General features: G+C 45.6%; 1 protein-coding gene across 2 annotated transcripts in view; it reads right to left on the bottom strand.

The window, feature by feature from the left end:
* The window catches only part of mmp28 (matrix metallopeptidase 28), a 23,453-nt gene extending 11,129 nt beyond the window's left edge, over positions 1-12,324 (bottom strand). The window contains exons 1-4 of one of the 2 annotated variants that reach the window (XM_042064216.1): positions 12,025-12,324; positions 9,027-9,103; positions 7,131-7,324; positions 499-723 (exon numbers count right to left, since the gene is read on the bottom strand). In XM_042064216.1, coding sequence (XP_041920150.1) covers positions 499-723; positions 7,131-7,324; positions 9,027-9,103; positions 12,025-12,141 — 613 coding nt within the window. In that variant the 5' untranslated portion in view covers positions 12,142-12,324. Of the gene's footprint in view, positions 1-498; positions 724-7,130; positions 7,328-9,026; positions 9,104-12,024 lie in introns of both variants that reach the window. The other variant, XM_042064217.1, reaches the window with a different exon arrangement.
* Between the last annotated feature and the right edge of the window lie 509 nt (positions 12,325-12,833).

The following is a 12,833-nucleotide window of genomic DNA, read 5'->3' as shown; positions in this document are numbered from 1 at the left end:
ATAAACTAACTGAAGTGTCAAACGCGACAGGCACATGTTCGAGCTGTTGAAGGTGTTTGACCGGTCGGCCAGTGCATGGAATGAAGGACGCGGGTTTCTGTTTACTCAAGCGGAGTGAGTGAGGAGGAAATCAAAATCCCAGACAGATGGAGGAATTCGATGAATCCCAGCCAAACTGATATTTTTGGCCTCAGGCGGACGACGTGCCTGGGAAAACGAAGACATCTGGTCGCCATGCAGGGAACAGACCACAGGTGTGTTCTAGAAGTACATGGCATAGCAACAGCTACAACCTGGTGAATTCTTATCAACCGAAACTCAACTCAAACTTTGACTCAAACTCTAATTTTGTGGGCGGGGTAAATTCAGGCTGGATTCCAGGCTACAACAGCTATGCAAACAGATGACTCCCTGCAAGATATGGTGAGAATGTTTCATGGAAGTTAGCTCAATGTTAGTTGGTAGAGTTACTTAGTTAGTAAAATTATCTTCTCTGACCTGGCCCGTCGAAGGCGTTCCCGGAGCCGTCGTTGTGCTCGCCCTCGTAGAATGCCAGCCGTATGTCGGTGGGTGCGTCCAGGACCACCTCCTGGAACACCAGGCCTGACACATTACTCCACAGCTGGAAGGCCGTCCGAACCGCCGAGCGCACAGACTTCTGGGATAGGTGCCGCGGCCAGTTCTTGATGCGGTAGGTCAGGTGACGCTTGTACCACTTGTCACCTGAGGAGACACAACAACATCACAGAAATGTTAAAAAAGACCAATGGTTCCCCTGGGCTGCATTACCATATCATTGCTAAAGTTCTAACAAATCATTTTTTAACAGTTTTCTCCTTTCCCTACTGTGTATACCTGTTGGGTTTACATGGACTAAAGTGCCAAATTAATAGATGGTAATGTAAAGGCTTGTTAACGTTTGACCAGGGCAGCACCACAATAATGTGAAATGTGAAAACGATAAATCAAGTACATGGGCATGGGCCAAGTTTCGCGACCCCCTTCTCTCTAACCAGCGGGATTTGGTTTTTAAATGTTGCGAGATGGGCATTGGAAGCAGGGATAGGAAATGTCTTCTCTTATAAGTAGGCTATGTCAACACCAAAGGCATTATGTCAATGGCAGCCTTTGACTAAAAACCTTTAGAAAAAGGTCCCTAATCCAGACTGCAAATCAGTTTAAGAACCACTGCTCTAAACCAATCATATTTCAGGTCAACAAAACACACAGACAGGGAGATGTATGTCTCTCCCAGAGCTCAGAGGGGTGTAGTACTGGCCTCCAACGCAAGGTCACTGGCTTCCACAGGTGACTTTGGCAGCAACCACTGCTCCAAGCCTCTATTGTTTGCCAAAGTGACGTGTTCTTTTGATCAGTGGTTACTTCTGAAAGTACCAAGATAAGCCAGTAACTTCACTTGGTGGTACAGCCCCCTTGTCCACAGGCCAGCAGTTTATTTCAAAATCCTCAGAGGTAATATCTCCCGACTCCGAGTTGCTCTCCGAGCCCAAATCCACCTGATCCTGCAGCCCCCTGGGTGACCCCTGGGTGACCTGCCTGTCTGTATCCTCTCACTCTTCTACCAACCACAACTGTGAGCCCGCTAAATAAACGACTTCAGCTCACAAAGCGAGACAAAACACCAAGGTGTGTGTGGACCCAGCGACCTGAGCACTCTTCATGCTCAACCAACAAACAGGCACATGCTGGAATCCCTGAGAGGATTTTGGGATATACAGAGACCTCCAAGCACAGCTGGATAAACCAGCAGCACGAATGTACAAATGTGCGAATGTGTGTGTGTGTGTGTGTGTGTGTGTGTGCACAGGGTCTTGTAAACAGTTTGCTCAACGAGCTTGTGGTTCTTGTGACTTGTACATAATTACATGGCTCCCCCCGTCCAAACATCTAAATCACACAGCTCTGCAGGGTACACGTACACACACACACACACACGCGTACACACACCGCTACACACCGCTACACTGCACTTTCCTGTTTCAGCTTCCACCTATGTTTGTATACATGGAATTACACAATGTCAAATTACACAGATAAGGCCAGTAACAACACACTCCCCGGGACACTATGCAAAGCCATAACAGGAAGGCTAAGCACATGTCCAAACACTGTTGCCGTAGCCACTGGCGTGAGGAGAGGGACACACACTGCTTGGCTTTCAGCATCGCAGCACTTGCCTGGTTTCTAGACTCACTACTTCGTTTCACTTCAAGAAGAGAGTCTGGCCTCTCACTATTGGGAAATGTTTCCAACTCTAGCATCGTAACGGGCATAGACTTTGTGTTAACTTTGAAGTCACTGGTCCAGCCTAACCAATCACATTGTTCCGGGATTTCTAATGTTACCTCCTACTTTGCCTAATCTTTTACAAACTGATAATAAACCGCATCGACAGTCAGGAATCAATGTATTTATTGTACCTATCTTTTCTGTACATAGATTTACACATTCTTATTTTGAAACCGGCATCATCACTACTCCAGGCACCTTGGAAACGTTAGTGTGTTGTCAGATGCCAGTAGCCTGAAATTAAAATGTAGGGTCTGGGCACTCACCGTTCGCAGTGCTCAGTCCGAGGGGCGGGATAATCAGTTGTCTTTCAAATTCCCTCTGCACGCAATAGGACAGCGGCAGCGCTATGAGTCCCATGCGTTCCCACCAGCGGAGCTAGTTGGCTAGTTCAAACGTTAGCCAACTTAATAAAAGCTTAACTCGTGTCACACTGTTCGACAACAGCAACATCCATCTTATTTGTTTTCAAGTAGCAGGGAATTCAAGCCAAACCATTGCAACTCTGCCATCAATCATTATGTTTAGCCCACCTAACGACTCTATACACGATTTCATTGGCCTGATTGAGTTTTGATTTCTGGAGCTCACAAGCCAACGGAGAGTTGCTAGACTAGCCCTGGCAGCAAATGTAATTTGCTGCCGCTAGGGGCGCGTCTAGATTTCTAGGCTAAGATGCCAGACTAATATCTCAGTAAAATGAAAAGGCGGGCGGGGCCATGCCAGGCTATCACAGGAGGTAATAAGAAGGTCAAGAGATGAGTGTTGAACTCCTTCAAGAGTGCCAGTGTTGTTATATTGCATACAGAAACACATTGCCTTTGACCACATGTTCATGAATGAGCATCGAATGTGTGAATGAGCTGAATGGAAACCCAACTACTGAGGCAAGGTTGAGATCAATTGTGTGACAAGGATGACAATGGACAGGACTGAGGTCATCAAGGGGATGCCGTTATACTGAGACAGAACTGAGACATGATTGAGACAATCTGAGAGTGTCTCTGACAGACATCTGGCAGTGAGGACAGGCTGGAGAGAGCTCTTGGGCCACTTAAGATCCCACAGACAGATAGAGAGAGGGTGAGATGGAGAAGGAGACACAGAGAAAGGGTATGGATGGAGAGATAGAGGGAGAGAGAGGTGAAGAGAGTGGAGAAGACTGAAGAAAAGGAGAGAGATATAGACAGAGAGATATAGACAGATAGAGAAAGAGAGGGAGAGAGAGCGAGTGCATGGAGGAGAGAGAGAGAGATTTAGGGTTCTGGGAGTGAAGGAGAGAGCAAAGAGGTCTGGAAGTGAGGGAGCGAGGTCTAGGAGAGAGAGAGAAAGAGAGGGAGAGAGGGAAAGAGGTCTGGGAGTGAGGGAGAGAGGGAGAAAGAGAGAGAGGTCTGGGAGTGAGGGAGCAAGGTCTGGGAGAGAGCGAGAGGGGGGGAGAGGTCTGGGAGTGAGGGAGAGAGAGAGGGAGAGAGGTCCGGGAATGAGGGAGAGAGAGAGGGAGAGAGAGAGGGAGAGAGGTCTGGGAGAGAGGGAGAGAGAGAGGGAGAGAGGTCCGGGAACAAGGGAGAGAGAGAGGGAGAGAGAGAGGGAGAGAGAGAGGGAGAGAGGTCTGGGAGTGAGGGCAGTGGCGGGGCAGAGTGGCCCCTCAGGGAAGGGTGATGACGGGGCCCCTCAGGGAAGGGTGATGACGGGGCCCCTCAGGGAAGGGTGATGACGGGGCCCAGAGCCCAGAGCCAGCTGCTGTGTCAGAGCAGGCCACAGGAATCCACCCTACACGCCTCAAACATCTGGCCCAGATGCTCTCTCTCTCTCTCTCTCTCTCTCTCTCTCTCTCTCTCTCTCTCTCTCTCTCTCTCTCTGTCTGTGTGTGTGTGTGTGTGTGTGTGTGTGTGTGACAGAGATAGAGAAGTGTGTTTGTAAGGTAATACAGCTCAATCTGTCACACTGAGAAAACACTAGTGAGAATACAAAGAAACTGCAAGAGGATTTCCATTATTCAAGAGCGTCACGTAGACAAGTAAATTTGCTGTTAAATGTAGATCAATTTCAGCTAGAATTCCTGTAATAGGAACAGTGAATGGGATCATCTTCACATTAATTTTCATGGCACAGTGTCAACTATTCCAGCCTGTCACCTATGCCATGCACTATGCAGTTATGTGGTTTGTGTCACACTACGCCATGACAATGCCTTGTCTGTAGTTTGCTAGTTTTTGACCAAAGTCTCCATCTGTTGCTTTAAGAGGCCTATGAATAACATATTATCTAGTGCTCCAAGCAAAATATTAGATAAGCACTAGGATTCACTATTTGATTACTGTAAATCATAACATTGCAATATTTCCATACTGGTACAGGAATACCCATAAATGAGAGTTTTTAAGGGTTTGGACTTGATGAAGCATGTAGAGGGAGTAATGTTCCCATCTGGCTGCAGTGGGCCTGAGCAGCATTTAAGGGTTGTCCCGAGGGGAGAACCATAACGGAGCAGGATGTTGGATCCCGAAGACATTCCATGACTTCCCAAATGGGAGTAATTAGTATTGCAGTAGGCAGAGACTGAGAGCCAGAGAGGGGGATACAGATAGTCTGAATGAAAGAGAGGAAGAGGAAGAGAGGAGTGAACAAATGAGAGAGAGATGGAGACAGGGAGAGAGAGAGAGAGAGAGAGAGAGAGCTGTTGCAGTGACTAGGAAGTGACCATTAGGCAGTAGTGTTTAGTAAGAGGAAGTTAGGGCTTTAACAGTTTTCAGAGAAAACAGTACAGTTTTCAGAGAAAATGTGTTAGAAAACTTAGTTTTTAAACTTAATTTTGGAAAAAATGCAATTCTTAAATACCTTCTTCATTTCTGAGCACTGGTGCACCAAGATTCAAGATTCAAGATTCAAGATTCAAGATTCAATCTTGAATCTTGGTGCACCAGTGCTCAGAAATGAAGAAGGTATTTAAAATGTAAAAACTTTATTTTTTAAGTTATTTTTACTATTGCCACACCCAAACTGTAGGAGCATTTTAAAGAGAGAAGGAGGGAGACTGAGAGAGGTGAGAGTGAGAGCATGGGAGGGAGAGAGAGGTGAAAGTCTTGGCTTATCTTGGACAAGGTGATGGAATGCAGACTTTAAATGGAAGCAACGGTCGAATTCCCACAACATGTGTGAAATGTTTGAGCGACAAGGTGTGTTGTGCTTGAGGCTCTTTAAAATTTCCTCAATACGCACTGGGGCCTTGTTCAAACACAACAAGCCTGAGCAACAAAACAAGCATAACTTATTAAACACTGCAAGGATATGATATATGGGGGTAAGGTCACACACCATTAAACAACTAACACAAACAGTTGAAAATATACTTTAAGCAAAAACAACGACCCAGACGTGTTTGGGTCATTTAAAAACGGTCCGATAGTGAGGTCACTCTGAAGTTACACAGCACAGATAATTACAGTTGCATTTCTCAATAACAGAGGAGCCAAGAGCTTGGCTGTGAGGCGGATTTCATCACTCCAGGGCTCCAGAAACGGGCTACAGACGCGTTTGTCTTCTTCACACGGTCAAACAGATAGGAGGCGTCAGGTACCAACTTGACTTTGGCTGAAGCTGCTTTCACACAGCAGCATTCCAGCAGTGTTAACAAATCCCTCAAGTGACACGAGGGAATGTGGAGTTGTTTCTGCCGATTCAACACTGTTACAACACAGACGGAGTGGCACGGTGGGGCCTCTCAGCAGTCACACAACAGCTGAGGCCGGGGGGGATTCTGGGCCATGTCTGGCCCATAACCGGCCCTCCTCCGTCACATCTGTGCCGCCTCAGGGCAGCAGTCAGACGCTCGCGGGCTAATCTCTCTGTCTATACACACACTTCTCTCCTCTCTTCCTGTGTAGCATCATGGGAGGAAGTGGAGGAAGAGGGAATGGTGAAGTGGCTTGGACACAACCACAGGTAGTGGGGCGCCTGAAACAACACAGACTAACAGAGCCTGGGATCGTTTCCATCTTTATTGCTAATCACAACAGCCAGCACCGAGAGGGAAAACTAATATATCATCAATACAACAGGTATTTCCTTACTCAGTGTCTAATGGGTTTTACAGAGCTAAACTCCTGAGAGCAGAAGTCAATCAGGAGTATGTGGTGTTTTACGTAAGGGTCGGTCAGCTAGACTACAGACTTTATTACTGCTTACTTAAGGCCTTTACTGTCCATGCTGTGGACGGGATCTGTAATTAAGTTGTTGTTTTTGGCATGTGTGAGCGCTCCTGGGGTGGTGCAGGGGTGTGTAACAAACCCCAGATCAGGTGAGGTCAGGCGGAGGGGCAGGACAGGTAGGAATTATCTAACGCATGCCTCCACCTGTAGGGGAGGAGTTCCACACGGAGCCGACCTCGGGCCTGTCCAACGAGGCCAGTAATTATACATTCGGCACTGCCGCTGGTAATTATGTTATATGACGTCAGACACGCCCAGACTGCACGTCCCTGACTACCGGGAAACAAATGGCTGGAAAGAATCTGAATGTCTCTAGTTCCCAGTATTGCACACAAAAAAACACTTTTTCAAACAACTCATTCCATTTCCGTTTGTTTCCATATGGGGTCTATGAGGCGGATTGATGACTTGCTGACTGTTCAATGAGAGCGCAACTGGTAGTAAATCACCAACGCATGCCTCTGTTCACACTGTTTTGTCTTTGGAAATGATGAGTTTCATCAGTAGAAGTACTGACTGGCTGTCAACACATCGTATGACCATGTTAACAGCCACACAGTTTCACTCTGAGGTAGTCGGCATCCACTACAGGTGACAGAAACGGCCACTCACCTGTCTGTATGTATCTCTTCCTGCGCAGGTGCCCCCCACCGCCGCTGCCTCCTGTGAAGATGGCGTTGACCCTCTTCGCCCAGGCTCGATGACTACCACCGTCTTTCACCCCGCAACGCGGCGCTGCCATCTTCCCCAGGGTGGCGCTGTCCAGGCTGCCGGTGACTGGCAAGTGGGAAAGCCACTGGAACTCCCTGTCAAGAGACATGACGATTATTTATACTCTTACTGAAGCCCCATCTCTCTGTGCACAGCCTCTAGTTTTAGTCAGTCAGTACTGCGTGTTTGCTCTCTGAAATGGCTGCCATTTGTGTTGTCTGCATACTACTGATGATGAATTCAGGTAGTGAGCACAGAGTGAAATAGACTCCCTTACACATACCACAGTCCCTAAAACAAAAAGACACACTAGATCAACTAAATCAACTAGAAATCAAGTAACGTGAGAGATGTGAAATGAACTGAGACTGTCAGAGAATAGATCAGAGAAAGATAGAGATCATATACATATTTCCATATTATTACCACCCTGTTAACCAATCATCTTGACCTAACACTTTTCATTATGCCATGATTGCCGCATTAGACAGGGAGAGCCAGAGGGAATAGGAGAAACAAAATGAGATTGAGAGGAAGCTGAAAAAGAGGTGTGTGGTGTCGGCCATATTTGCCACACAGGCAGCAGGGCCACCCCTCCTGAAATGTGTGGAGACTCCTTGGCCAGCTGACTCAGCCTAATGGGCCTGGCCCAGGCCCAGCCAGCCATCCAGCCAGCGCACATCTAGATAAATGTAAATTCCAGCGTAAATAATGGTCATTAGATTACAGCTCCACAAGCCAATCTTAATAGGTCCGCTAGTCGCGCCTGATTGGCTGCCTGTCTCAGAGTAGTCCCGGAGCTCAGTCACCCGCTTGGTATGGAGGTCTGTAAAAACACCCCCACAAATATAGTGCATTACATGAGCTGAAGTCATACAGGACTTGACTGAAGCAAGCAGTCATTAAACTCCTTCTCTCACATAAATGACCAAGCACTTTTAATGAAGCCAAGGAGGGTGTGGAAAATCAGGCTCATGCATAACTGTTAAACACTAAAGTTATTTCTTCTTGCTGTAGCAGGGTTTGGATGGAGCAATGGTTGTTTGTTTGTTTGTGTTTTAGCTGTATACTGGAATACACACACAGAGTGAAAACACAGAGAGAGAGAGAGAGAGAGAGAGAGAGAGAGAGGTGCATTCGGCTCTGTGACATTGCAATGTCCCTGTCCTCAATAAATGGATAAAGACTCCTTCAGGCAAGAACATCCTAAGAGAGACAAACTGCCGGGAGGATTTATGGGTAGTAAATTTCAGAGAAGGATGACAGTTTGAAATGGGTAATGAACAGAAAAGAACAGAAAAATACCCGGCTGCTAATCAGAAGATGTTCAGACTCACTCAACCACCAAGTAACAGCCACACATCTTCCTGTCAGTCTATTAGATAATGTACTCACTGAAGTTAGAGCCGTGGTGCGGTATGTTTTTGTGTAGTAATGTGTGATAGTACAGTATAGTGTAGTATAGTGCAGTATAGTATGGTATATTATAGTATTCTATAGTATTGTATAATTTAGTTCCGTTAAGTTACTTTATTTGTCCTAAAAGAAAGGACTGTCTGCATTTATCCGATCCGGGAGTAGTGTACACACACACACACATACACACGCAAACTAGGAGCAGTGACCTAACCAGGAGCCCACACACACTCTAGTACACACATACACATCCGGAGTAGTCAGCAGCCCTTGATCTAGCGCCCAGGGAATCATATAGATTACTATAGTATAGTATGGTATTGTAGAGTATGGTATGGTATGATATGGTCAAGTGCAGTGCAGTGTTGTGGAGCTGATTACCCAACGGCTGACTTGAGCTCTGCAGCATTGTGCCTGTGATCGCTCTGGTGCAGGTATCCATACCTCTCGAGGAAGCCCTGGGAGACAGACACACACACCACAGTCAGTCACAGCTGTGTCACTGTATACACCGCCTGACGTGGTGTACTTTAGGGGAAGATAGATGCTTTCCCTTGAATGTACTTGTCACCCCATCTCCACACAGACAGACAGACACACACACACACACACACACACACACACACACACACGCTCACACTCACACACGCACAAGAACAAGCACACAGACACACACACACACACACACACACACACTCACACACGCACAAGAACAAGCACACAGACACACACACACACACACACACACACACACACACACACACACACTCACACTCACACACGCACAAGAACAAGCACACAGACACACACACACACACACACACACACACACACACACACACTCACACTCACACACGCACAAGAACAAGCACACAGACACACACACATACACACTCACACTCACACACGCACAAGAACAAGCACACAGACACACACACACAGATGTTGACCTCTGCGTGAAGTTGTAGAGAGAGTCTAAGAGGGGATCTGGGAGGTTTGAAAAGGATTCAGTAGACCTTTTGAAATGAGAATTTATTTTAATAAATCAAATTAATTTAGAGATGTTTCATATTCATTTGTGTTGTGCATTTGATTCGTATCATACAGTAACAGCATTGAGGTGAAAGAAAATATTGAACTTGGTTTTGCATCGGAAAAAAGGATACAGAACATGAAATCCTATAGGCTAGTATGAAATGAAGCTCAAAAACTGATTGCATGTCACCAGAGCATTTTAAGGCTGCTCTGGTATGTTCTACACTCCTCAGACATTTCCCCTCATCACGTTATACCTGTAATTAAGCATCTACTCTTTCCCCCTCGCTCAGGTAGAAACACATACATACACCTTTACTCCTCGTTCCGTAGGGTGATGAGAGTTTCCTAGAACATTCCAGACCACCCATAAACGCCAGCCAGGGAAGACCCCAGAGGAGGGCGTAATAATTCCCAGAAGGCATTGCACTGACAGAATCCGGGACGATTACAGATATGCCGTGATACCCGGAGGAAATTAGAACCCGTTCATGCCACAGCTGGATCATGTTAGACCCAAATATGGCTCATGTTGCAGGCGTTGTAGAACTGACTAAGTCAGCTCATTTCATGGGCTTTATGCTGCCATCCCCTCAATAAAGATCAGATGTATAACATAAATAATGCAGATTCTCTGGATTCTCTATAATGCCAAAGCTATCTGTTGATCTTTATGTTTAGTTTAACAAAATGGTGAAATGGCGATGGAAAGCATTTCAACAGATTCTGCATGTAGCCCATCCAGTGTGGAATATGTTTGACTTATAATGTTTTGCATAACTTGGCAGCAGGTGAGTTTTTTTTTTAGCGTAGTACCGAAAAAGACCAAAAAGCAACAAAAAAGACACCTCAGTCAACTTTCCAAGTTGAGATAGACTAGAAAGCCTTAAGACAAAAAACAACATGACAACATGCCATGAATGAATATTGAAACAAACAAAAAAACACACCACTGAAAAAAACATAGAGAGAAGAAATAGGCCTAGCCCATGTTTTTTGTCCGTCTCAGGCAACAGACAGGTGAGAGCCTTTAAGCCAACAATGAAAATGGATGAACTTTATGGAAAAAATGTTTAATCATTTGGCCTATCATTTATGGATAATGTAAACAGAAGATCTCATCATTTATAAAAAACATTCTTGGTGCCACCCACAAAAGGCATGTTTCAGTGCCCTAATGTGTTCATGGTTAACAATACAATGAAAGGCACCACACATTCTTGTGGGTAACTGCCTTCAGTCATTTTGTTTTCTATTTTAAGGGCTGTTGGGTGTAATTCAATTTTCACCACATCTGAATATGTCTTGTCCCTATTTCCCAACCATGCCAGTTTAAGTTCTCATCCAGCTGACTTTCCCAACCACATGAGAGTCGAACAGACACTCCCATGGCTGGCTGACGAGGGCCAAAAACAGGAGGACAATACTAGTTTTAGAACAGCACAAAGGCCCGTGTCTAAATTTCTAACCGGGCTTTTCAGTTCTTTTCTGACAAAGACTTTATCATTGATGTCTTAGGGAGACGAGCAGGATGAGGCCCCAGAGGGATGATAACAGCGGGTGTGGGGGAGCACAGCGCAAAGGGAGAATCAGAGGCTACCCAGACTGGAGCATTTAGCAAAGTCGTCTTTCCATTTAGCTCACTGCACAGCAATAGGCTGTAATGAAATGGTGCCTTGAGCCAGGTTGGCCTAAATTGTAGCCAATCTAGTATTTGAGAATTAAACATGTGCAGTGCCACTTTCGACTTCTGTGAAGACTTCACTCAGTTATTGCAAAGTAGCCTATGAGGAAAAGGTGAAGAGGATGCAATGGTCTAGTCTAGCCCATTTTCCCCTAGTAAAAGTGGGCTTAGTTAGGGAAACAGTTTCTTAAAAGTGCTAAATAAACCACTGATTGCGAAATTAAAAATAGCCTGGGCCCACTTCAATATTCCAGTAGTTTATCTGATCTAATCTTGCCTGACGAGCCAGACCCACATCTAATCCACACAGGCAAAACAAAGTACCGCAATGCCAGGACGCATAAAAATACGCTCAAAGGCTTGTTTAAAACCACATGTAGCCTAGCTTAGGCTACTCTACCTGTTATTAAAACCAATTGGAGGTTGTGGTGGGCGTATGCTCCTTCGGGCATATGGCGAGTTAATGAGCAGGTTAAATCTCCTTTCGACAGACCGCGCGTAATTTTAATGAACAGCCGCTCAGTCTATCAACATGTCCTACACATTCAAATTAGGCTTAACATAACTGCTTAAGCTCATAGCCAAACTGACGGAAATAATAGTCTGGCAAAGATATCTAACAGAGGAGTTTAGGCTCCTTTATGACAAAGCGTCACCTACCTCGACATCAGCTTGACTTGCTTCCCACTTCGATACCGGTGAGCAATGGCATGCAACGCACAGAAGCGCCAGTAACAGGCGTAACTCAACAGTGCACGGCGAGAAAACGGCGATCATAGTAGGCTACTGTATTTGAGTCACCATCAAAATACTAGAAAGGGTATTCAGCACGCGAAAACTGACATTCTCCCACACCCACTGCGAGGCTCTACTGTGGAGAATTCGTTTCACTACCCAGCTTACTCTGCAGTGCGCTCCCATGCCGGGTCCGAGTATGCGCTTGCAGCAGTCCGCTGGATTTTAGGAGCGGCAGGGCAGTAGCGCCTCCCAGACACACGGGCGTGCCTCCTATCGTCAACTCAAGTTCACAAGGTAACATCTGCGAAGCAGTGAGACTAAACTGGCAAACGTGCTCCTTTTAGCGCAGATATAGCAGAGGCATTACTTATTTTTTTTTTTTTTTTTTTTTAAGTCTTCTGTATGACATTTCTCTCTTAGGCATATCTTTATAACAAAATATACACTGAATTGGCCGAGTCTGGCAATACAGGTGATGCCTGCAGCATAGGAGCAGTAAACGCAACAGGTTAAGATCAGAATGGTGTTTAATATCATTTGAAAAACAAAAAGAAAAACAGAACAGTAAAGTAAAACAGATCAGTTTAATCTTACAAAACAATGATATGAAGTCTGGTACAAGTCTAGGTCAAGCTCAAAAATGTCAAAACTTACTAGAATCAGGGGAAAAAGGGGAGGGGAGGAAGAAACAAACCAAAAAAAAAAAAAATTAAAGTAACAAAAATAACCTC

This window comes from Alosa sapidissima, chromosome 15, assembly GCF_018492685.1.
Source record: "Alosa sapidissima isolate fAloSap1 chromosome 15, fAloSap1.pri, whole genome shotgun sequence".
NCBI classification, from domain to species: Eukaryota; Metazoa; Chordata; class Actinopteri; order Clupeiformes; family Clupeidae; genus Alosa; species Alosa sapidissima.
Note: the sequence above shows the minus strand (reverse complement) of the source record. Positions and strands in the feature narration are given on the sequence as shown.